General features: G+C 37.1%; 1 protein-coding gene across 15 annotated transcripts in view; it reads left to right on the forward strand.

The window, feature by feature from the left end:
- The window catches only part of CCDC171 (coiled-coil domain containing 171), a 403894-nt gene that overhangs the window by 26642 nt on the left and 350174 nt on the right, over positions 1-27078 (forward strand). For 14 of the 15 annotated variants that reach the window (XR_013387817.1, XR_013387815.1, XR_013387816.1 and 11 more), the window contains 4 exons: positions 4822-4996; positions 10345-10535; positions 12997-13128; positions 26026-26172. Coding sequence is in view for 12 of the 15 variants with exons in the window: in XM_077912032.1 (XP_077768158.1) it covers positions 4822-4996; positions 10345-10535; positions 12997-13128; positions 26026-26172 (645 nt within the window). In the remaining 3 variants the exon portion in view is untranslated. The remainder of the gene's footprint in view (positions 1-4821; positions 4997-10344; positions 10536-12996; positions 13129-26025; positions 26173-27078) is intronic. The other variant, XM_077912037.1, reaches the window with a different exon arrangement.

Here is a 27078-nt window from a genome sequence, read left to right on the forward strand (position 1 = left end):
AATGTTTTAAGAAGGAGGTAGATCCCATTTTGCTGCTGTTGCACGTGCTGCACCTTCAGTGAGAAAACAACAACTCATGAGCAGAGGGTAGGTTTCTGTCAGTTGTATGGGTGGCTCAAGAAAACAAATATGGGGGGATCCCTGGGTGGCTCAGCAGTTTAGCGCCTGCCTTTGGCTCAGGGTATGATCCTGGAGTCCCGGGATCGAGTGCTGCATCAGGCTCCCTGCATGACGCCTGCTTTTCCCTCTGTCTGTGTCTCTGCCTCTCTCTCTGTGTCTTTCATGAATAAATAAATAAAATCTTAAAAAAAAAAAGAAGGCTGCCCATCTCTTGAATTCCTGTGTGCACCATAATGAATTAGATGCCACCACAAATACTTAGGATCAGGAAGCTAAGATTACTTCTATAGTCCTGTTTTCCATTGTAGTAACTGTCCTCATCTTGTTTCTAATGGTTAATTCCTACCACTTGGACTTTGCCACTCTGGAATTCAATTATTTTGATTGAAATTGGGGAGTCCGTCTCAATTGTGATGTCTTCCACCATTATCTGCATCATCTGCTATAATCTCTGGTATATGGAGATTAGTTTCCGGAGCTTTATAAGGGTGCTTGTGCTGCCTGTGCCAGTGTATTTTATAGCATTTTAAGTAGGAAAAGAATATCCTTTGCACTCTTGAAGAGGATGTACTTAGAGAAAGGAGAAGTTTTGGTTTGCTCACATTAAATCACACACTTCTCCTTAAGTCTCCATATTATGTCAGAAAAGTACTGGCATTTTGACCTTATGAGTGATTGTCGGCTGGTGTTGAATTCAATCTACAGTCACCCACCCTAGCAAACTGTTAGAACTAGCTTATTAAGTCCAAAGCAATCCTGTGTATGTTCTGCAGGTTCCTGCTAATACAAGATTAGCAAGATCTTGCATTTCATTTGCTACATAAGCCATTTTTTTCCTGGAGCAGACTATGCATTTCTCCACCTGTGACATACTGAGATCAGAATTTATCTATGGTGACAAAGATACAGTCAACAAAACTAAAAGACAACCTACAGAATGGGAGAAGATATTTGCAAATGACGTATCAGATAAAGGGCTAGTTTCCAAGATCTATAAAGAACTTATTAAACTCAACACCAAAGAAACAAACAATCCAATCATGAAACGGGCAAAAGACATGAAGAGAAATCTCACAGAGGAAGACATAGACATGGCCAACACGCACATGAGAAAATGCTCTGCATCACTTGCCATCAGGGAAATACAAATCAAAACCACAATGAGATACCACTTCACACCAGTGAGAATGGGGAAAATTAACAAGACAGGAAACAACAAATGTTGGAGAGGATGCGGAGAAAAGGGAACCCTCTTACACTGTTGGTGGGAATGTGAACTGGTGCAGCCACTCTGGAAAACTGTGTGGAGGTTCCTCAAAGAGTTAAAAATAGACCTGCCCTACGACCCAGCAATTGCACTGTTGGGGATTTACTCCAAAGATTCAGATGCAATAAAACGCTGGGACACTTGCACCCCGATGTTTCTAGCAGCAATGTCCACAATAGCCAAACTGTGGAAGGAGCTTCGGTGTCCATCGAAAGATGAATGGATAAAGAAGATGTGGTTTATGTATACAATGGAATATTACTCAGCCATTAGAAACGACATATACCCACCATTTGCTTCAACATGGATGGAACTGGAGGGTATTATGCTGAGTGAAGTGAGTCAATTGGAGAAGGACAAACAGTGTATGTTCTCATTCATTTGGGGAATATAAATAATAGTGAAAGGGAATAGAAGGGAAGGGAGAAGAAATGTGTGGGAAATATCAGAAAGGGAGACAGAACATAAAGACTCCTGACTCTGGGAAATGAACTAGGGGTGGTGGAAGGGGAGGAGGGCGGGGGGTGGGGGTGAGTGGGTGATGGGCATGGAGGGGGACACTTGACGGGATGAGCACTGGGTGTTATTCTGTATGTTGGTAAATTGAACACCAATAAAAAATTAATTTATTAAAAAATGAATATTGGGTAACTAAAAAAAAAAAGAATTTATCTATGGTGACAAAGAGTGGTGGACGTATGCTTGCAGATCCTCTGGCAAGGCAACTGTTTGAGGTGTGCTCATTATTAAGTCTTTAAGCAAGGGATGACAAATTGTCTCAGGGAGGAGAAGCTGCTTTTGTTGGTAAGGGATGTTTAGAGGAGATTTGGAAGTTTATAATTTTCAGGTTTGTCTAATTCTAAAAGTCCTCATCCCATCTCCTATGCTCCTACTTCATTCCCAACTGATACCTACTACCTTAACATTAGAAACTTGGTGAGACACTTCATTCAACTTGTAATGTGATTCTGCATTCCTCCTAATTAGATTTTCTGTCTGGACCTTAGCCTTATCAGCATGGGGCTATAAGATATAAAAGATTGTTTTAAAGTTAACATAGAAACTCTGACTTTCGGACTATTTTGAACTGATATTCTAAAGCTTTGAGATTATCACTTTGTGTTTATAAGCTAATGGTCACATTTAGCCTTCCCACTCTGCAGATCTTGAAATAAGCAATGCTGCCTTAATGGTTAAGTGCAGTTCCTACTTCATTTCTTCAGGGCTTTGTCCTCAACTGGCATTTTATTCTAAACTGCACATGATAATTTAAGTAATTGTGATCCCACTATAAGCCATGGGTCACTGCAAAAGTGCCCTATTTCTGCCTGTAAAGAGGTCTTCATTGATTGCTGGGAGGGACTGTCCAGGAGAATTTGAAGCAACAGGTAAGACAGGGACGCTGCTGAAGTTAGATCTGGAGCGGGAGTACTACCCTGGGTTCACTACTTTTGCCCTTAAAAGTATATCACAAATGCCTCCTATTGGCCAAACCTGAGAGGCCACTTGTCAAGGGATCCTGGGAAATGTAGTCCTATAATACAGAGCAGAGCTGCAGAAGAATAGGGAGGGGATCTGAGGGCAAACAGGTGAATGACTGGCACAACTGGGAATGCCTAAGTGTTAACAACTTTAGTCTTATGGGGACGGATGAGATATGGTGGGCAGAGAGGGATAGAGTGATTCTGAAACAAAATGAGTTATCTTGAATACATAATTAAGATTCTATGATTTTTTCTTTATTATTAAAAGATTTGTAAATTCTTACTTGTAAAAGTATTTTGAAGACATTTACTTTGCTAAAATTTTTTAAAATTAAAATTATCATTTTCTATTCTTTATATGTGGAAAAGAATGTCATTCTGCTGCACTGTACATATTAACCACTACTTAGGGTAATTTCTGATGTTGCTTTTCTGAAATTCTTTTGTTTTTTTCTTTCTGATAATGGCATCATCTTTTTCTAGCCTAGTATAGTAGCTCAGTGCTGTCCTACGTGATGCCTTTCCAGTATTCTCTCTCATCCATCATTTCTTTCTTGACCACTGGTAGCAAATAATTTTGCTTTTTTTTTTGAACTATCATAATATTTTTACCTCTTTTATAAAACTTATTCTGTATGTCTTTCTATAAAATTTCATTACTTGAGATCAGGGACTCTATAATGTTTGTTTTATATCTTTCATGGTACTTGACACATAGGAATTGTTTAATATTATTTAATGAATCATTGATTAGATCATAGAATTTTGGAGTGGGAATGGAGTTTATAAATCATTTATTCTGACTCTGACGTATCTTCTGTCACACAACTCATGGAAGGATTTTAGATAAATCTAGTTATTAATTATGTAGTTGTGCAGATATTAGATAAATATTGGTTCATTAAAATCCCTACAAAATTAGCACTTTTATGACTTCATGCTCCATCAGTCATGTCATAAGAGAAATATTATAGACAATATCTACCAAACTATGCTTTGTTGCAATTTGCTTCTTGATTTCATTTCAGGAATAGGAAGAGGAGAGGGGAGGATGAATCTTTTTTTTTTTTTATAAATATATTTTTTATTTTTTTTAAATTTTTATTTATTTATTTATGATAGTCACACACAGAGAAAGAGAGGCAGACACATAGGCAGAGGGAGAAGCAGGCTCCATGCACCGGGAGCCCGATGTGGGATTCGATCCCGGGGTCTCCAGGATCGCGCCCCGGGCCAAAGGCAGGCGCCAAACCGCTGCGCCACCCAGGGATCCCGGGAGGATGAATCTTAAAGTACTTACTATGTGTCATTTTTTTCACTTCTTAGTCATGACTATTTCTGTTTAAAACTTGCAATGTTTAAGGGGTACCTGGCTGGCTCAGTCAGTAGAGTATGCGACTCTTGATCTTGGGGTCATGAGCTCAAGCTCCACATTGGGCATAGGGCCTACTTTATTTTTTTATTTTTTAAAGATTTTATTTATTTATTCATGACAGAGACACACACACACACACAGAGGCAGAGACACAGGCAGAGGGAGAAGCAGGTTTCCATGCAGAGAACCTGATGTGGGACTCAATCCCGGGACCCCAGGACCATGCCCTGGGCTGAAGGCAGACGCCCAACCACTGAGCCACCCAGGCATCCCAGCATGGGGCCTACTTTAAAAAAACCTTGCGGTTTCTCTTTATTTTTATAAGATCATGTAAGAATTTTTGTTTTTCTTTTTTTCTCTAGTGGATTCTCTAAAATTAGAAAACTAATGAGTGTCATTTGTTAGGGCTAGTGCTTCTTTTCCAGTCTTTTAGAAAAGTATAAATTTATACATTCTTGTCTTATAAATATTATAGAAACAAATTTCTCTAAGACATTTAAATGTTTGGGTGCATGATCTCATAATCTTGGAGACATATTTTAATACTGGTTCATGATCTCAAAATTTGTTTTCAGCTGACTAGCTATGAGAGCCAGATTGCCAAGCTGCGATCCGAGGTTGAAAAAGGAGAGGCATTGCGACAAAGTCTGGAATATGACCTGGCCGTTGCTAGAAAGGAAGTTGGTCTTGGAAGACGGGCTGCTGAAGAAAGGTTAGCTGAGGCACATAGAATCCAAGAAAAACTCTGTGGTAAGACTTTTATTTTTTCCCATGCTTAGGGTTTAACATTTTTTTTTTAAACATTCTATTTATTTATTCATGAGAGATACAGAGAGAGAGACAGAGACACAGCAGAGGGAGAAGCAGGCCCCATGCAGGGAGCCCGATGCAGGATTCGATCCCGGGACTCTAGGATTACACTCTGGGCTGAAGGCAGGTGCTAAACTGCTGAGCCACCTGGGCGTCCTAGGGTTTAACCTTATTGTATATCATTACTCACTGTTGTGTATGTTCGCCATATAGGGTCAGAGGTAGGGTTTTTAATCTTTGGCCTATGATGGACAGACTTTACTGGATGTGTATAAGGTCTTCTAGCATTCATGTGAACATTCATTTTCTTTACATTAATTTTTTTAATGTTGTGCATGTATGGAAAAAGGGGGTCAAAATCCTGTTAATCACTTTGTAGAGCAGTTGTTCCATCCAATCAACAGAATCACATAGAGATTTGAAAAAAAAAAATCATAGGACCCCTATCTAATTCTATCAGTTAGAATTTCCAGCTTGAATTAAGGAAGGTATGTGATGTGATGAGCACTGGGTGTTGTTACACTGTATGTTGGCAAATTGAATTTAAATAAAAAAAAAAAAAAGGAATTTCCAGCTTGAGAGAGTCTGTATGTTCAAGAAGTACTGCAGGTGATTTTGTTGATGGCCTGGGTTTGGGATCCATAGGGTTAGAGGGTGGTACCTAGAAAAGAAAAATGTAGTAGATTTAATCCTCAGAAGCTCTCTGTTAAATAGCATATGAGCACTTAAAAATCTTTTTATTTAAGTATAATATATGTAAAGAAATGTGCCAGAGCTCCTGGTTGGCTCAGTTGGTTAAGTGTCTGCCTTCGACTCAGGTTGTGATCCCAGAGTCCTGGGATCAAGCCCCACAGGGACTTCCTGCTACATGGGGAGTCTCCCTCTGCCTCTGCCTGCCTCCCCCCCACATGTGCTCACTGTCTCTCTATCGAATAAATAAATAAAATCTAAAGAAAAAAAAAAGAAATGTGTCTGATATAAGCATATAACTCATAGGAAGCACCCAGATCATGGAATGGAAAATTACCAGAAGTCCATCCACATGAATAACTACTATCCTGGTTTTTAATAGCAAGGATAAATTGTGCCTCTTTTCTTGTGCTTCATATTAAATAGAATCATTTATGGGCTCTTTTATGTCTGGTTTTCCTTCAACATTGGGTGTGTGAGTTCATCCATATTGTTGTATGAACTCTGTATTGATGCTTAGTATTATGTTTTATGACATACCACATATATTTATCCATTTCTGTTAATGAGCACTTGGGTAATGTCCAGTTTTTTGTTATTAAGAGTAATGTTGCTATGAACATTCCTTTTCCTTTTTAAGCTTTTATTTTTAAGTAATCTGTATTTAACATGGAGCGCAAATTCACAACCCTGAGGTAGAGTTGCATGCTTCACCGACTGAGCGAGCCAGGTGCCCCAGTGTTGCTATGAACCTTCTTGTAGGCAACAGGTTTTAATTAAGAGAACATTGAACTTGAATTCAGTAGATTTAGATTTAGATCCTGGTTTTACCACATACTTAGTGATATTTGAATGTAGGTTGTTTTAAGGATGAAGTGACAATGAAAAGTGCTTTGTTAATAACCACATTAGACTAAACAAATGTTAAATTGCAGTTATTGTAAAGGTTATCTGGTCCAAGTTGTGGCCAGCTGTCTTGGGTTAGAAGTATTTTTGATTACTCCTGGTATTTAATAACCACAACACTACCTGGAACTTATCAATGCAAGAATCGAGAGGCACTAAATATATCAGTTAATGACTTTGATTTAATTATGAGGAGGTTGAAGTCTAGGAAAGATGGGAAGTTACTTTCTCGAAGTCAGATGATTTTCACAGACATTCTATAGAGGAAAATAGAAGAATAGCCATTAATGAGATGAAAAATGCTTAACCTCACTTGTCTTCAGAGAAATGCAAATGAAAACCACAGTGACTGTTACTACGTACCCATTAGATGGTGCTAATTGAAAAGACTGTCAATACCAAATGTTAGTAAGGATGTAGAGCAACTGGAACTTTTATACTTTGTAAGTGGGAAAGTAAATGGTACAATTACTTTGGGGAAAAACCTGGTAATTTCTTTTAAAATAAACAGTTGGTGGACAACTTGTTAGATAGTCAAAAGGTTTATGAACTGGAAGCACCAGATACCTCTGGAATTAAGAATTGGAATAACAGTAGTAGGTAAAATAAAGAGGGTTAAATGAAAGCTCTTTGTTCTAGAGGCAAATAGGTTCTTAGATCTCCTTCCCAAGAGCATGCTGCTCTGGGATTGCTCTCACTTTCTAGAGGGAGCTGGGAGTTGGGTGGCTTAATCTCTGGAAACAATAAAATACAGGGTCTCCAGACTAGCAAGAACAGGAATATAGCATACTCAATGCTGAATATTGAGAAACTATTTCTTCCGGCCTCCTTTTTCTGTTGATTTCTCCAAAAGCTAGCACCCAGATTTCTATATCCATGTGGGAGCTTGGAAGACTCTTCTATTCATCTGACCAAACCAAGAGGAAAAACCTAATGATATTGATATTGGGAGTTTCCTAATAAATGACCCAACCAGATCCTCCTCCAGTAAAGGACTATGGTTATCAAGCCCTATCCTGAAGTTCAGAATCTAGGTGGTGGGTATATGGGTAGGTATGTAACTGTGTCACCATTACAGTTACCCTAGTTCAGAGAAGACAACCAAGAATTAGCAGATGCTTGGGGAGAGCCTCTAAAATGTAGAGAAACAAAATAATTAGGAAGAATCAGAAACTCTGAGAAGACTTAATAAGTAACATTAATATCTTAAGAGCTGAAAGAAAATATATTCCATCTATAATGTAAGAACCAGATGTTATTAAAAAGAAGGGAAAGCTCTTAGAAATAAAAAATGTGAAATCAGGAATGACAAATGTCAACAGAAGCATTGATAGATGAAGATGAAAGAAATCCCCCAGAAATCAGAGTAAAAAAAGACAGAGGTGGAAAAATAGGAGAGAATAGGCAAGAAAATTTGAGGGTCAACCTGAATAATAGGGTAATATTGAAAGAAGAGATAAGGGAGGAAACAGGGAGGGATAAATCATCAATGAAATTATTTAAGAAATCATCTCAGAACTAAAGGTTATGAGTTGCCAGATTGAAAGGGCCCATTGAACATTCACCACTATGACAAGAAATAGACCCACCTGAAGGCAAAGCTTATTATGCAATTTCAGAAGAATGGAGACAAAGTGAAGATCCTAAATTTTTTCAAAGAGAAAAGAAAGACACAAAAGGCACAAAAAGAAAAATAGGCCATATGCAAAGGAATGGGAACCAAAATGACCTTAAATTTCTTGCCTACAGTCTGGATACTAGACCATGGAATAATCTCATGTAGAGATAGTAACTGGATTGGAGTAACTGGATTGGAGAGGAGACTTTTTGTGCCTTTTATACCTTCGAATTTTGAATCTTTTGAATATATGATCCATTTGAAACACAAACATGGTTTATTTGTTTATTTATTTAAGTTTCAGAGGAAGAGTTTAGTGATTCATCAGTTGCATATAACACCCAGTGCTCATCACAAGTGCTCTACTTAATTCTCATCACCCAGTTACCAATCCCCTCACTTACCTCCCCTCCAGTAACCCTCAGTTTGTTTCCTATAGCGAAGAGTCTCCTTATGGTTTATCTCTCTCTCTGATTTCATCTTACTTTATTTTTCCCACCCTTTCTCTATGTTCATCTGTTTTGTTTCTCGAATCCACATATGAGTGAAATCATATGATATATGTCTTTCTCTGACTGACTTATTTCACCTAGTTTAATATCCTCTAGTTCCATGCATGTCTTTGCAAATGGCAAGATTTCATTATTTTGATGGCTGAGTAATATTCCATTGAATATATATAACACATCTTCTTTATCTGTCGATGGACATCTGGACTCTTTCCATGGTTTGACTATTGTGGACATTGCTGCTATAAACTTTGGGGTTCATGTGCCCCTTTGAATCACTATATTTGTATCCTTTGAATAAATACCTAGTAGTGCAATTACTGGGTTGTAGAATAGCTCTATTTTTAACTTTTTGAGGAACCTCCATACTGTTTTCCACAGTGGCTGCTCCAGTTTGCATTCTCACCAGCAGTGTATGAGGGTTCCCCTTTCCCTGTATCCTGGCCAACATCTGTTGTTTCCTGACTTGTTAATTTTAGCCATTCTGACTGTTGTGGGATGGAATCTCATTGTGGTTTTGATTAACACAGATATAATTTAAAAATAATACTGTTAACTATGACTTTTTTTTTCTATTTTGGTTTGTTTAACAAGTGTGTTTGTATGTATTTCCTCATTTTATCTTCACAACAGCTTAGCAAGGAGGCATTTTACTCCCATTAAGGGTTAAGAATCTGAGAAGTTTAATCAGGTGGTAGGTGATGGAGCCAGACCTGTGAGTGTTTCATTGCATCTTTTCTAGATTCTGAAATAGAGCAGCAGCCATAGTGAGTTGAGATGTGTTAGTTATTGTTGAGGTAATACTCGAATAAGAGGTGAGTTGAGCCGAACCTTGGTGGAGTCAGTAGCTATAGTTCTAAGGGTTGTGAAACAGTAGTTCCCAATTTCAATTTTTGTGACAGCTTCATGTGTAAATGTGTCACAACTAAGTTGTTGCCAGTAGTGGAATATCAAAATCTGTAATCTATTAGGTCTTTTTAAAAAGTACCCCTGTAGTGGCTTCTGGGGGGCTCAGTCGGCTAAGCATTTGCCTTCGGCTCAGGTCATGATCCTGGGTTCCTGGGATTGAGCCCCACATCGCACTCCCTGCTCAGCAGGGAGCCTGCTTCTCCCTCTCCCTCTGCCCTTCCCTCTGTGTTCTTTCATGCTTTCTCTCTCTCAAATAAATAAAGTCTTTATTAAAAAATAAAAAAAGCCCTATATGTCACAGTTTAAAAAATGCACATTTGGTTTATTTTCTTGAATAGGAGAAAAAATAGTAGAATTGCAGCTGGTGCTAGAGGTGCACTTAAACTTGGGCATGCCTCTAGGAATATGTTGTTCGATTTCATGTCAAAATCACCTTTGTCTGAAAGCAAAGAAAAGATGGAGAAATTAGAGAGTAGGCTGTTCTAGATAGAACAGTGAGTTTTTCAAGAGCTAATTGAGGCAAAGTGGTTAAATGTTTTGTTCTAAGTTCACACTGTATATGGTTATAAAATCAACTCCGATTCTTAGGTGTGTGAACTTCTAGGGACTTTATTTGTGGTTGTAAATATACCTATTATTCTTTCATATTTTAATAGCTCAGAATGCAGAACTTCAAGGAAAGTCAAATGAGATCGAGAAGGCATTCCAGACTTCCCAGCTGAAGTGGAAAGAAGAATGCAGAAAATTTGAACATGATTTGGAGGAAAGAGACAATATAATTCAAAATTGCAATCGAGAATATGATTTACTTATGAAAGAAAAAAGCAGGCTAGAGAAAACCCTACAGGTAAATTATTTTTATTTTTTAAAGATTTATTTATTCACTTTAGAGAAAGAGAAAGAGAGCGGGCACATGTGCACAAGCTGGGGTGGGGGAGGGGCAGAGGGCAAGGGAGAGAGAGAACCTCAAGCCGACTTTCTACTGAGCTCTAACCCAGAACCCCAAGATCACAACCTGAGCTGAAACCAGGAGTCTGACAGTCAACTGGCTAAGCCATCCAGGCACCTCCAGGTAAATTATTTTTATAAAGGAATTTTTCTAGAATCATTGAGATATGTTACACATTTATTTGAAATTATCCTTAGGAAGGGAAATATCTACCAAAAATCAAGAAAATCTGATTTCCTCCTATCTACCTCCCTTTCTTCCTCTTTTCTTTCCTTTCAGGGGCATTTTTAAGTGTGTTTTTTGTAATATGTTTTAGCAATATATTAATTTGTATGTTGTTTTCTTTTGTGAGAAACAGTTTGAGATTTCTGATCAAACTAAAGGAACTTACTTGTGTGGGAGTATAAGAAGACGAGAACCTCCTGTCCTTTAGGTGCAGCAGTAGGAAAATTTGGAAGTTTTGAAATATGGGCTCTTGACTTTGGTCTGAATATGCAATAAATACAAAAAAATTTATATATCTGATATAAACTTCATTTTCTATGTAGAGTATATTTTATACAGATATGACCAAATATTTGATGACCTTTTACTGAAATTATTTGAACTATTTATCTTCCAATTTTTTGTTTTTGTTTTTTTAACTCTCTAAAGTAAAAGTATGATTTAAGGTTGAAGTTGCCAGCCCCTTAAAAGATACATTTTGAATTGCCTATATTTGTCATTTTTTTTGAAGCACCAATTTAAATAAAAAACAAAGTGATAGAAATGCTTTACATTTACCACTAATGACTTTCCAGAATTCTGGAGAAATAACTCTTTATTGAAAGTAATTTTACACAAGCATTTACTAAATGTAAAAGTTACAGTACAAGGTTCCATGGCATTGTCAGCAGATCTGATTTCCTTCACGTCAGACAATTTGTCTCTTTAGCGTTATGTTCCCAGATCCTCTAACAATGCCTGGTGTGTACAAGGGCTCCCTTAGTATCTGAATGGGGGGGAGTTTAGGTTCCCAGGTCCCTGAGGGGCCTTGTATAACCTTCCTCATGTAAAATGTCTAGAACTATGGGGAAAGAAGCATAATGGCAGCAGCTCCTTATAATCAGTCAGTCAGGCTGCATTTCAGGTTGTAAGATCTTTCTGTGATCTTACTCAGCTACTTGATTTTATGCTACTGACTTTGAGCTGATCTGCATAGACTTTGGGGGAATTTGGGGTTGAATAGGAGTCACACTAGCTGGAGGGGACTTTTGTGATGACTTTCCATTAGTGAAAGTTCTAAGGGTAATCTTTACTATGCAGATCACTGCTACTGTTTATATGAATACAGAAGGCTCTCCCTTCTCTATCAACCACACAATCTTGTGTTAATGGAAACTTAGTTTTAAATTGGGCTTCTTGGGGAACCTGTATTTTATATACATATTTTTAAGATTTTATTTATTTATTTGACAGGGAGAGAGTGAGAGAGCACAAGTGGGGGGGGGGGCAAAGAGAAAAGGAGAAGCTGGCTCTTGGCTGAGCAGGAAGTCCTATGTGGGGACCTGGGACTTGATCCCAGGACCCTAGGATCATGACCTGAACCAAAGGCAGATGCTTAACTGACTGAGCCACCCAGGCGCCCCTGCATTTTATATTTTTAAGAGTTTGAACCAAGTGTTAGATCTTGTAAATGCAGTACAACTAGGAAAACTCACCTCAAAAAAGCTTTTTGGAAGTATTATCTGTAGAATTAGAAATTAGTTACTAAAATCCAAACCTTCAAAAAAATTTTAACTTTTTAAATTATTGACATTCTAGCATTTTTTTATACTGATTTGTTGCACAAGATTCCTTCCTTATCGGGATACATGGGTGGCGCAGGGGATCCCTGGGTGGCGCAGTGGTTTAGCACCTGCCTTTGGCCCAGGGCGCGATCCTGGAGACCCGGGATTGAATCCCACGTCGGGCTCCCGGTGCATGGAGCCTGCTTCTCCCTCTGCCTATGTCTCTGCCTCTCTCTCTCTCTGTGTGACTATCATAAACAAATAAAAATTAAAAAAAAAAAGATTCCTTCCTTATCACCTTTGGTAAATACAATGTACTCTCTGAGTTTTATATGTAAATTATCAGGGATAATCCAGTTTGTTCATAGGTAATTAGAACTTTCTATGTTACCTACTTTACATGTAGACTACATGTAATCTGCATGCTGATGATCAAAATATAATAGAGTTCTATTAATGATTTTAACATAAATTATGAGTTTTAGCCATCTATAGGTAAGGAGAGTCCTTTGTACACTTGAATTGGGGATGAAGGAAGAAAGATGATGTTCATTGATCTAATAGTAAAGCAAGATTTTATTCATATAAAGGAAGCATTGGAAAAACATCAGCAGGAGAAGAATGAGATGGAGTCTCATAGCAGGGAGACAGCACTGGAGGAGTTTAGATTACAAGCAGAACAATGGGATGCAGAAAGAAGAGAGTTACAATTTATAGTGCAGGTATTTTAAAAATAATAATTCAGTTCCTTAAATATGTCTTTTTAATGCTTATGATACTAAAAATTACATTAGTGTAATAATTGGCTAGCTTACTCAATGCAAAAATGACTCCTAGTCTTTGATCTCTGAAAGGCCATGTTTCATTTGTGGTTACGTGACAATATGGGCAACTGTTGTGAGTAGATACTATTAGAATTAGAATTGGGTGACTTCCATTGCATAAATTATTTGATTTTGGGAAGTACATGCATGCATTTGGTATTTTATTTTTCCGATTTAAAGTATGAGACCGTTCACAGTCTTTAATAGCCTAAACAAATAGAATAATTGGACTTTAGATATTAAATAATGCTTATAAATTAATACAGCATAGTGATTTTTCAACTCTTTTTTTAAGAGAGGAAATTCTTAATTGTGTTCTATTTCCTCCTTTCCCCCAACACACAGAATCTCCAAGGCTTCAAATAGGTTGGAAAATAACTGACTATATCCAACCCCCATTGTAGATGAGCAGATGGAGGTTTATGATGTACTCAGATCATAGACTGAGTAATTAATGTGGGAGAAGACTACAGGTCACCAGATTCTCACTTTGATGTACTGTGCATTGTTTTTCAGGAGATTGTATGTATTTTGAAAGAGAGATAAGAGAAATTTGAACTGTTAATTCACTGACCAACTAACTTAAAATTTAAAAGAAATCTCCATAATTTCTTCTATTACTTATTTTGTGATAAGACATTTTCTCTGTACAAAATGACAAGTTGAAATACATAGTCTTTGTAGATAGCCAAGATACATATTCTTCACAGAATGAATAATATCTATCTAAAATAAATTTTGGAGTAGTTTTGTGTTAGAAACAATTCTGCAAGACAAAGGCAGCCAAAAACATGCAGAGAAGAGCCACCTTATTTCTTTAAGAGTGAAAACTGGCAATAAACCGTGGAAATACTGAATTTGTTGTATATGTAAGTATTCAAAATACCAACATATCCACAGCTTTCCCAAACCTTTGGTCTTGGACAATGCTTTTCTTACCAGTCACTCAATCTATAGAATCTGGAAAGACATTACAATCATTCTTTAGACCTCTTGGTATTCTTAGAGTCTGTTTGTAATTTGTGTCCTTCCTTCCCTTCCCTCTCCCTCCCTGAGTTTCTACTATGGGTACTGAGGTTACAGAATTGATTAAGATATAATTTCTGTCCTAGAGGATCTTAAAACAGAGAGACATGAAAGAGAAAAAATATGTTGAAATATAATAAAATTTTTGACAAAATACTGTGGTGTGGGATCATGAAAGAGAAATTAACTGCCTAGGAGATTGGGGAAACCATCACAGAGCACATGACATTTGACCTGTTTTTTATAATTGTCTTAAAGGCTACCTGAAACAAATAAAATAAGTAAATGAAAATAATCTCTTCATTTCGAAACACTCATAAATCTTCAGTGCCACCAACCAGAAGCCTGAAACTTGCAGAATATGATTCAGAGAACTTTATATTTAAATGTGTGGATGATGTGATTTTTAGATGCAGTTTCTTGGTCAATCCTATAAACCTCAGATGAAATGTGTGTGGTTATAACAGACTCTATATTATAAAGTACCAAGAGTATAATGTATCAGCCTTCTTTTTTTTAAGATTTAAAAAATTTTTTTTAAGGGATCTCTATACTCAACATGGAGCTCAAATTCAACCCTGAGATGGAGTCCCATTCTCCACTGTCTAGGCCAGCCAGGTGCCCCAGTATCGGTCTTTAATTATTATGTATGGGAAAGAATAGAGAACATACTCCTTAATTACAACATTTTTTTGTAAGATAAAAATTTTTAAAGTTTTTATTTAAATTCCAATTAGTTAACATGCAGTATAGTATTAGCATAAGATACATTTTATTGTATTTTGTAGCTTAAATGGTCAGAGCTCAGACTCTTAGTTTCTCATCCTTTTAACATTAACAAAAGAAAACTTTTTTTCTTTTTAAAGCAAGTTTAAGCAACTGTTCATATTTTTAAAAGTCTTTTTGTAAATAACTCGAGGGATAGATTGAAATTCACCTCCCTATTTGCTGTTGATGGGTGTAGGTTTCCATCCTATAATTAGGTGTTAGTATGGGATAGCATTCTCTTTGTGCGACTCTCTAAGGGAATTCAGTTTTTAAAATAAGTTAAAAAAAAAACCACCTTCTAAGTGAAACCCCATCTTTAACAGACAAAGCAGGTGTAGTATTTCTTTCATCTGGGCTTTAGAATTCAGTCCCACTATAAAAAAAAAATCTTAATTTTATGCCATGTCTCTTTTCTTTCCTAGTAATTGAAACGCTAAATAGAGGTGTACTTCTCTGGAATATTAATGGGAACTCTAGTGCAGTTACCTCATTTTAAAAAGGCATTTCTCATTTTTTTTAATGCATGTCCTCTTTTGATAAACATAAAAACTCCACGTCTCTCTTTAGCATTATTTGAAATTTCAAAACAAATCAAAGCCTCCCCCAAGAAACTCCCAAACAAGCCAAAGCCAATTTAATTTAAAAACGAAGTATTTGTACTGATTTTGAAATATATATTCTTATTTAAAAATTTTTTAATCTCCATTAAAATTTTTAATTTAAAATGGCCATTTGTTATGTTTTTATCTATTATTTCTTCATTCCTCCTCTAGCAATAGGAACTTTGAAGATGCTTATTTGTCACAAGCTTTTCTATTGTAGATAGTGTGGGACATGCAGCAGTAAAGGGTTGTTTTAAATGGCCATGCCCTTTTCTTTGTCACTTTTCCAGTTCATTTCAATGTATAATTTATCAATAGGATTGAAAGCATTTAGAAGATGTGTATTTTTTCGTATTTATCTTGTTTCTCAAATTCTGTAACTCAACCAGGGAATAAAATCCTTTCTTCCTTCATTGACTAAATTTAATTTAAACATCTAGTGATAAGGAATGAGAGAATTTGTAATGGCAAGATGCCTGGGAAATGTAGATTGAAAATAATAACATACACTAAAGCAAAGAAGAACAGGGAGGCAGTAAAGGAAGGTATCAGAGCAGGCTTAGGTATCAGTAGGCAGTGTATTTTGGATTGGAGGGCAACATGTGAAAGATTGATCTGGTAGGCATGGTTGTGATCTCGGGACATCCTGGAAGAAGCTGCATGGAAAGGAAGTGTTTCAGAAGTTTGGTTGAAATGATCTAGAGCAGCAAGGAGCATTTCTTTGCAGTTTCCTAGGCAACTGCCCAGTGGTGCCCTGTGTAAGCAAGCAGCATAGACAGTGACTCTGGCACTGGTCCTGCCTGTTTTTTTCTAAACAGGAAATAGCTTTATATTCAATTTATAAAATTGCTATCTATTGTGCTCATTGTAAAAAATGCCCTAATTTAGGGAAATTCAAAAACAAAAGTGAAGGTCTTATGACTCCCTCCCCCACCAAATCCCACTCCTTATCTAAAGGTATATGAACATTTTATCATTGTATTATGTAAATGGAATTATATCCCTCAGTATGCTTGGTGTCCATCTTTTAATATCCTTGTATTATTCTTGTAGCATTTATATGGTTTTCTGCCATGTGGATGTTCCCAACATATATTAAGGAATCCCTTATTGAAAGACATTTTATTTCCTTCAAAAATTTTTTGCTGTAACTAAGATTTGGAGAGCCTGGTTGGCTCAGTCCATAGAGCTTGTGACTCTTGAGTTTGGGGTTGTGAGTTCAAGCCTTACATTGTGCACAGAGCTTACTTAAAAAAAGAGAGGGAGGGATACCTGGGTGGCGCAGCGGTTTGGCGCCTGCCTTTGGCCCAGGGCGTGATCCTGGAGACCCGGGATCGAGTCCCACGTCGGGCTCCCGGTGCATGGAGCCTGCTTCTCCCTCTGCCTATGTCTCTGCCTCTCTCTCTCTCTCTCTCTCTCTGTGTGACTATCATAAATAAATAAAAATTAAAAAAAAAAGAGAGGGAGAGAGGGAGAGAGAAATTAAAAAAAAAAAAAGGAAAAAATGATTCATTGACATTCCTGGCCATATCTTTGAGCTGTTGTACGAGTAACTGAATTATGTAAATGCCTAAAAGTATCACTGCTTGGTCTGCAAGCTTATGTATTTATAATTATGATCAGTATTACATAAAGTTAATACCAGTTTATACTCTATGACTGAAAACATTATTTCTGATTGTAGAACTGTGCTGGCTTTGGGGATTTCAGGAGATAAGCAGGTACTAGGTTGAGTTGTGGTAACTAGCTACATTGATATATTTCATCAGGTAAGAAGGAGGAGTACCTTAGCTCTGGTATGTTTCTAATTATATTTTTATAATTCTTTAGACTTGAAACCATATTTTGGAGTCTGAGAAATGTTTATATGAGGATATTTAAAAAAATTTAGTTTTGGGGCTATGTTTCTCAAGTATGTGGACAGAAAGCAAGTTTTCTAGTAGCACAATGTGGTTTCCTATAATGGTAAATATCAGTTCAAAAAAATGCCTCATTTATGGGATCCCTGGGTGGCGCAGCGGTTTGGCGCCTGCCTTTGGCCCAGGGCGCGACCCTGGAGACCGGGGGTCGAATCCCACGTCGGGCTCCCGGTGCATGGAGCCTGCTTCTCCCTCTCCCTCTGCCTGTGTCTCTGCCTCTCTCTCTATGTGTGACTTTCATAAATAAATAAATAAATAAAATTAAAAAAAAAAATGCCTCATTTTAAAATATTTTAAGTTCGGGACACCTGGGTGGCTTAGTGGTTGAGCGTCTGCCTTTGGCTCAGGTCATGATCCTGCGGTCCTGGGATCAAGTCCCATATCAGGCTCCCTGCAAGGAGCCTGCTTCTCTCTCTGCCTCTGCCTCTACCTCTCTCTCTCTGTGTCTTTAGTGAATAAATAAATAAAATATTAAAAAGTTCAACACCTCCCTCTAGTGGACAAAAGAAGAACGCCCTCAATTTCCATCGTCCTTAATATGATTTTATTTACACACACACTCATACACACATGACACTTACATTTTCACTATAAGGATCCTGGTAGCTTTTTATTTTATAAGAAGATAAATTCTGGGGCACCTGAGTGGCTCAGGAGTTGAGCGTCTGCCTTTAGCTCAGGTCGTGATCCTGGAGTCCTGGGATCAAGTCCTGCATTAGGCTCCCCTCAAGGAACTGCTTCTCCCTCTGCCTGTGTCTCTGCCTCTCTCTGTCTCTCATGAGTTAAAAAAAAAAAAAAAAATCTTAAAAAAAAAAGAAGATAAATTCTGTGATAAAAATTTAAAAATTTTATTTGCAAAGAGGCAAATTAATCTTGACATGTAACTGCATGTATTATTTTATAGCTCTTTTGGAATTTTCTTGTATGTTATAATATACCCCAGACTTAGACTGTGTTGATAAAACCACAAATATAAGATGAATATTTGAACATACAGAAAATGACAGGGACTAATACCAGTACCTAGTATAACGTACCAATACCATTAATATACCTAAATATTTTATTTATTTGTTCATGAGAGACGCACAGAAAGAAGCAGAGACATAGGCAGAGGGGGACACCGGCTCCTTGCAGGGAGTCAGATGCGGGACTTGATTCCCCAGACCCAGGATCACGCCCTTAGCTGAAGGCAGAAGCTCAACTGCTGAGCCACCCAGGTGTCCCAATATTGTTAATATATCTAATATTTACCATCTAGGTCATGTGTTTGTCATATTTGTCTCAGCATTAAAAACAGACAAGCAATAAATTGTTATATTATTTAAGAGTGACTATTCTGAATCACTTTATCATCCCACCATTACCCCATTCCCAAAAGATAACCATTATTCTGAAGTCAGTGTTTAATTTTCTGTCTGTATACATTGACCATGTATCATATTATTTTGGTATTTTTTTGTGTTTTAAAAATATACATAGAGTATCATAATGTATGAATCTTTGTCCAACTTGTCTTTCTCACTAGTGTTTTTGAGATTTTTTCCCAAGTTAATAAACTGGCTCTGGTTTATTCAATTTAACTGACGTATGGTATTTTATTCTATGTGTATCTCATAATTATTTTCCATTACTGGATTGATTGAGATTTAAATTCTTCCCAACTTTTAATTATCACATACAGTGCTTTCATGAATATTGAATATTTTTGTTTATGTAGGTATGTAGTTTGTGTATATGCAATTATTTAGAGGTAAAATATATGCCAAATTGTTCTCCCACATGGTATGCCAATTCAAAAGAAGAGTTCCTCTTCTCTTAACAATTTCTTGAATACTTGGTATTTTTTGGACTTAATTTCTTTTGCAATAGGATGTTTGTGAAATTATATCTCATTTTTGCTTAAATTTCTATTTCTCTGACATTGAGCATGTTGTATTTATTGGCCATTCATGTTTCTTCTTCTGTGAACTGCCAGTTTATACTTTTACTTTCTCCTTTTGGATTGTTTGTATATTTTTATTGATTTATAGGAGCTTTTAATATATTTGGTTGCTAATCCTTGGCTAGTTATATCCTCATTGTAAACATGGAGACAATTATATTGGATTTGATGCGCCATTTTAAATTTTAGTGTAGTTGAATTTATCACTCTTTTTTTTATTAATAGTGTCTTTTATGTCTTAACCTAAAGTCGTAAAGAGAATGTGTATTTTTTTCTATACATAGCATGAGGAGATCTAATTTTCTTTTTTTTCTTTTTTTTTTTCTTTTTAAAGATTTTATTTATTTATTCATGATAGTCACACAGAGGGAGACAGAGAGGCAGAGACACAGGCAGAGGGAGAAGCAGGCTCCGTGCACCGGGAGCCCGACGTGAGATTCGATCCCGGGTCTCCAGGATCGTGCCCCGGGCCAAAGGCAGGCGCCAAACCGCTGCGCCACCCAGGGATCCCGAATTTTATTTTTTTTCAAATGGATAACCAAATGCCCCTCTACCAGCTATTCAACTGTCTGTTCTGTCACCACTTACTGATTTATAGTGTTGTCTCCGTCCAAGTTCCTTTCTATCTAAGGTTTAGTTCCTGAGCGCTGTGTTCTGTTTCGCTTATATACTTATCTATTAATGAGTCAATATTGAATTGTTTTATTTACCATGGCTTTAGAATAAGTCTTGATAACTGGTAGGGCAAGTTCCCCTCTCCATATTCTTAATATTTTTTATGAGGGAATATTTTTTTCTTAGCCTTTAATCTCCCATGTGAGTTTGAAGTTTAGCTTGTAATATTCCACCAAGAAAACTTGGTGAAACTTTGATCAGAATTGAATTGATTTTAAGGTCTATTTGGCATAAAGTGGATATGCTTAATTTTTTCTGTTTTCTATCTCTTTATATTTTTGTTCTATTTCCTGAGAGATTTCTGCAGCATTATATTGTAACTTTTCTACTGAATTTTCATTTTTTCTTTTGGGTTATTTATAATTTTTTAAAAAAAGTATTTATTTGGGCAGCGCCAGTGGCTCGGCAGTTAGCGCTTCCTTTGGCCCAGGGTGTGATCCTGGAGACCCTGGATCGAGTCCCACGTCAGGCTCCCTGCATGGTGCCTGCTTCTCCCTCTGCCTGTGTCTCTGCCTCTCTCTCTGTGTCTGTCATGAATAAATAAATAAATAAAATCTTTAAAAAAAAATAAAAAAAAATAAAAAAGTATTTATTCATTCATGAGCGACAGAGAGATGGAGACAGAGACACAGGCTGAGGGAGAAGCAGGCTCCATGCAGGGAGCCCGACATGGGACTCCATCCTGGGTCTCCAGGATCAGGCCCTGGGCTGAAGGCGGTGCTAAACCGCTGTGCCACCCAGGGATCCCTTTTTTGATGTATTTTTATTTATTTATTTTCATATCTTCTTATAAATAAATTTCGTGAGCCTTCTCGAATACTCAGTTTCTCACATATAAGTGAGATTATACAGTATTTATTTATCTGATTTATTTCACTTAGCATAATGCCCTCAGGGTGCATCTATGTTGTCCCAAATGGCAGGATTTCCTTCTTTTTTTATGGTTGAATAATACTCTACTATGTATATGTGTATGAGTGTGTATATATGTGTGTGTGTGTATCACATTTTGTTTATTCATTCATCTGCTGATGGACACTTAGGTTGTTGTCATGTCTTGGCTCTATTAACAGTATTGATTTTCAAGGCTATCAGTAACTGATGGGAAGGGCCATGGATTTAGGGCAAGTTAAAATGCCAAAAAGCTCACCATTGTTACAGAGATTTCAGCTGATTTACTTGAATAAGTGCTTATTGATAAGATTATTACAAGTCTATGGTGAATTTCCACTTATAAAAAATTTGATTTTGACTTTTTTTGCCAGTGTTCTTCATGCTTTTATGGAAAAAAGAATTTTTGGTTGTTCTTACTTTGCAATTCTGAAATTGCTTCTGTTCTCAAAAGATATTTTGAAGGTTTATTCTCTTTATTATGTGTTTCTTTGAGGTTGTTTTTCCTCTTCCCCCTTGATTTAGATTTCATCTTTTATGTTGTTTTTTTCCCCTCAAAATACCTCTTTTTCTTATGTTTGAGAGTTGAGGACTAAAAGGCTTATTAGGAGCTTGAGTGTTTGAGTTTGCTCTTTCAACTGTGATCTTCAGTGTAGGGTTACTTGCCTGGATATTTGAAACAGGTATGTATATAAACCTCCTATCTGCCCCAACTAACCTAAGAAGAGGTAGAAAATAGAAAACCTAAAAGAGTTGGTATCAAAATTCCAGGCCCTTATTGCTTCAGCAATGAACAAAAAAACATGCAAAGAGCAGGTAATTTTCTTAAACTGCCAGAGAATGGAAAAATCTTTTTTTTTTTTTTTTTAAAGATTTATCTGTTTGAGAGAGAGGGAGAGAGCAAGCAAGCACAAGTGGGAGGGGCAGAGGGAGAGGGAGAATCCCAAGCAGACTCCACGCTCAGCCCAGAGCCTGATGTGGGGCCAGTCCCAGGAACCTGAGACCACCACCCCAGCCAAAACCAAGATTCAGACTCCTCACCAACTCTGCCATCCAGGTGCCACTTATAATGGAAGAATCTTGATGACATGCTAAACTGATAAATCTTGATGCTAAATTGACAAGACTAGAAGAAAAGATAATTATAGCTAATCTCACTAATGAATAAACATACAGAAGTATTATATAAAATATTAGCCAACTCAATGCAGCAAAATATAAAAAAGGTATAATATAAAAAGCCTTTATACAATAAATACCAGGTGAGTTTAACATTGGAAAATTAATCAGTGTGGGCACCTGGGTGGCTCTGTGGTTGAGCATCTTACTTTGGCTCAGGTTGTGATCCTGGGGTCCTCGGGATCGAGTCCCACACCAGGCTCCCTGCAGGGAGCCTACTTCTCCCTCTGCCTATGTCTCTGCCTCTCTTTCTGTGTCTCTCATGAATAAATAAAGTATTTAAAAAAATTAATGTAATTTTAAGTTAATGTAATCCCTTAACTATGTAATATAAGTTTCTTGAATATGTAAATAGAATTCCTAAGAAGTCTACACTATATGAAGAAGGCAGTTTTTATTTTTATTTTTATTTTTTTATTTTTATTTTTTTTAATTTTTTATTTATTTATGATAGGCACACAGTGAGAGAGAGAGAGAGGCAGAGACACAGGCAGAGGGAGAAGCAGGCTCCATGCACCGGGAGCCCGACGTGGGATTCGATCCCGGATCTCCAGGATCGCGCCCTGGGCCAAAGGCAGGCGCTAAACCGCTGAGCCACCCAGGGATCCCAAGAAGGCAGTTTTTAAACATAAAAACTGTGTGTGTTTTATATGCATATCCAAGGGTATATAGTAATTGTCATGTAATATTAGTGACTACTTGACCTCTGCATTAAAACTGGGATTGTTAGGTCAGCATTTCATCTATATCTTGAAAGACTTTTATTTAAAAACTGCATTACTGTAAGGACCAAGTATCATAAAGTTAAAATCTCACCAATAAATATAATAAGCCCTAACTGATCCATTACTGATTTTCCAGTTTTTTATATGATTAAATCAAAAGTGTCATGGAATGATGCATATGCTTTTTGTTTAGTGTAATGGAATGATTGCATTTTTTGTACTGTTTCTCAATAGAATGGGAATCATAGTCATATCTTCTTATTTTTTGATGTATTTTTTTAAATTTTTATTTATTTATGATAGTCACACAGAGAGAGAGAGAGAGAGAGAGAGAGAGAGAGAGGCAGAGACACAGGTAGAGGAAGAAGCAGGCTCCATGCACCGGGAGTCCAACGTGGGATTCGATCCCAGGTCTCCAGGATCGTGCCCTGGGCCAAAGGCAGGCGCCAAACCGCTGTGCCACCCAGGGATCCCTTTTTTGATGTATTTTTATTTATTTATTTTCATATCTTCTTATAAATAAATTTCGTGAGCCTTCTCGAATACTCAGTTTCTTTTGCTTTATTTAATAAGTATTGTTTGAAATAATTGCCATCAACTATGATACAAGCATTTTTGGTTATGGTTTTTATTTTGTTTTTATTTCAGATTATTTGGTTTACATTGAGATTAACCTTGTAAATTGCTGTTTATTTATTTATTTATTTATTTATTTATTTATTTAAATTTTTATTTATTTATGATAGTCACAGAGAGAGAGAGAGAGAGGCAGAGACACAGGCAGAGGGAGAAGCAGGCTCCATGCACCGGGAGCCCGACGTGGGATTCGATCCTGGGTCTCCAGGATCGCGCCCTGGGCCAAAGGCAGGCGCCAAACCGCTGCGCCACCCAGGGATCCCAATTGCTGTTTATTTATCTAAAAATATACATAGTACTTTGCGTGGATGATAGAAAGCTGGAGATGATGTGTCCGTCAGGAGGCACATAATTTGACAGTGAATTTGAGTTGATGCTGGCACTATTGACTGCTTGACACTATTGACTGCTATTCTGTCATGCAGAATAAAAGTAGTATCTTATACATGGATGGTGCTTAATGGTCTTAAAAGTACTTTTGTATATGAAGGTCCTATTATGATGAAATTAGAGGACATATGGCTATTTGTAAAACCATTTATTCCCGAACCCAGAGTGTCATTAAAACAATGTGAGTGGTGTCTGCTTACTATAGGCAATGCTGGCACAGTTTTGCTCTGGTACCCAGATTTGCTCTTTGTGGTATTAGTTTAAGGATTGAAAATGTGTGAGCAGATGAACTTCTGTATATTGAGATGTTTCTGTTACCTGAAGATCATTCCTGAGTTCATGTGTAGTCGGCTACCGAGTGGTAATCTCATGAGTGAGGGGGATGTGGAGAGAGGGAATTAACGTTAGGTTTTATTCTCCATTCTCTGACTGTGGGCTGCACTGCCAGGTGCCTTCCATGTTAGAGTCTTCTATAGAGAGTTGTATTTGGTGCTTGTGACATTCTCAATCAGGTTCTGGTGACACTGTTTGAGTGACTAGTAATACCTGGAACCATTTTGGGTCCCTATCTGTGTGTATATCCCTAGATAAGACTGTGCTGGTGAAGGAACTTGGGAAAGGAGCCTGAGCCAGAGACCTGAGTGGGAATGATAAATCAGGACACGTTACTGCAGAAAATACCTTTGATGTGGGTGTTGACTTTATACTTGAACTTTCATGACATTCAACTCTGATTTCTGAGTTTTGTGGGGAGATAAGATTGAGAGATTTCAGCAGAAGATGACCTGATGTTATTTTTCTTTCAATAATACAGCAAAGATTGGAAAACTTGGAAACTGAAGGAAATGAAACACAGCCATCTAGTGGATAAAACTTTAAGAGCTATAGAGCTATAACCATAGCTAAAGTACCATGAGCTCACATAAAAACCTCTCAAGGGTCATTATTAGGCATTCAAGCTAATCACTTCTTATCACACAAGTGAGCAGGTATATTTGTATTACAAAATATTTTTTTAAATTTTTATTTATTTATGATAGTCACAGAGAGAGAAGGAGAGAGAGGCAGAGACAGGCAGAGGGAGAAGCAGGCTCCATGCACCGGGAGCCCGATGTGGGATTCGGTCCCGGGTCTTCAGGATCACGCCCTGGGCCAAAGGCAGGTGCCAAACTGCTGCGCCACCCAGGGATCCCTGTATTACAAAATATTTTAAAATTTTAGTGAAGGGGAGAACATTATATATAGCAGTAGGACTGCAGCGTTATGTAAATACCCTCAGAGGTCAATTGAACTAGCATAAAGTATAGTAAGCTAGACACATTTTCAAACATAACATGTATTAATCAGAGTTTTAAAATTGTAAAACTCCTGTAATTCTTTTTTTTTCAATTTTATTTTTAAGTAATCTCTACACCCAGTGTGGGATTCAAACTCACAACCCCGAGATCAAGAGTTTCATGTTCTACCAATGAGCCAGCCAGTCACCCCAAAATTGTAAAACTCCAGCAGTGCTTTTTGAACATTTTGAAACATTACTGGAAACATTAAAGGGCAAATGTCTTTGAGATCCTTGAACAAGAGAGGTTTGAACTGCATGGGTCCACTTACACGTGGTTTTTTTTTCAATAAATATGTTGGAAATTTTTTTGGAGATTTTGGACAATGTGAAAAAACTTGGAGATGACCTGGAGATGTGGAGCCAAGAAATACTGAAGAAAATTAAGAAAAATTTGATATTGTAAGAATACAATACATAATACATATAAACAGATAAAATATGGATTAATCAGTTGTTTGTGTTATCATTCTGGTCAACAGTAGGCTATTGGAAGCTAAATTTGGGGGGAGTCAAAGTTATACACAGGTTTTTTGACTGCTCATGGGTGGGTGTCCCTAACCCTCATGTTGTTCAAGGGTCAACTGTATAACCTCTTGTTAAGTTGAAGCACAGATTTAGTTACTCACTGTCTTCTATAAGATACATTTTTGTCATTGTTGGCTTATAAACTATATTGATGCAAAAACGAATTATTTTCCAGGAGCAAGATAATGCTGTACAAAATATGCACAAGAAGGTAGAAAAATTAGAAGCTGAACATATGGACTGCTCTGATCTTTTACGGCGACAAACAAGTGAACTTGAATTTAGCACTCAACGAGAAGAACGTCTTAGAAAAGAATTTGAGGTATATTTTCTTATTCTTTTAAAACAGTCATTTAAGGTCAGAGAAAGTTTTACTCTATCATAAAACATAAAACTAATTTTTTCAGTACTTATTTATATTGAATATCTGGTTTCTTTGATAACTTTATATTTGAGTAAATTATATTTTGCCCCTAATTTTTAAAATCTATCCATTTTTAACAGTTAATTCTCATGGAATATTTGGAAAGCTTGAGGGTAATTGTTTACATTATAAGGTTGAGGAAGCAACACAGGAAAGGATTTTGTACACATAATATTAAATTCTAATTTTGTAGTTTTTTTTTTTTTTTTTTGTAGTTTTTTTTTTTAAGATTTTATTTATTTACTCATGAGACACACACAGAGAGAGGCAGAGACATAGGCAGAGGGAGAAGCAGACTCCCTGTGGGGAGCCCCATGTGGGACATGATCCCAGGACCCCAGGATCATGACCTGAGCCAAAGGCAGATGCTCAACTGCTGAGCCACCCAGGCACCCCACTAATTTGGTAGTTTGAATCATGTACTAGCTGAATGATTTTGTGGAATGCTTTTCAGGTAAGACTTTAGATGGGAAGGAAGCATCAACTTACAAATGAAATATATGATTTTTAAAAAAATATTTTAAAAAAAATTTTTATTTATTTATGATAGTCACAGAGAGAGAGAGAAAGAAGCAGAGACACAGGCAGAGGGAGAAGCAGGCTCCATGCACCGGGAGCCCGATGTGGGACTCAATCCCGGGTCTCCAGGATCGCGCCCTGGGCCAAAGGCAGGCGCCAAACCGCTGCGCCACCCAGGGATCCCCGAAATATATGATTTTTTATGAGAGAATGATACTGATGGTCACTTTAATTTTTAGAGAAATTTATTTAATTCTTCTTTTTAAACTTTCTTTTGTTTATGGG

This window comes from Canis aureus, chromosome 10 (genome assembly GCF_053574225.1).
Source record: "Canis aureus isolate CA01 chromosome 10, VMU_Caureus_v.1.0, whole genome shotgun sequence".
NCBI lineage: Eukaryota > Metazoa > Chordata > Mammalia > Carnivora > Canidae > Canis > Canis aureus.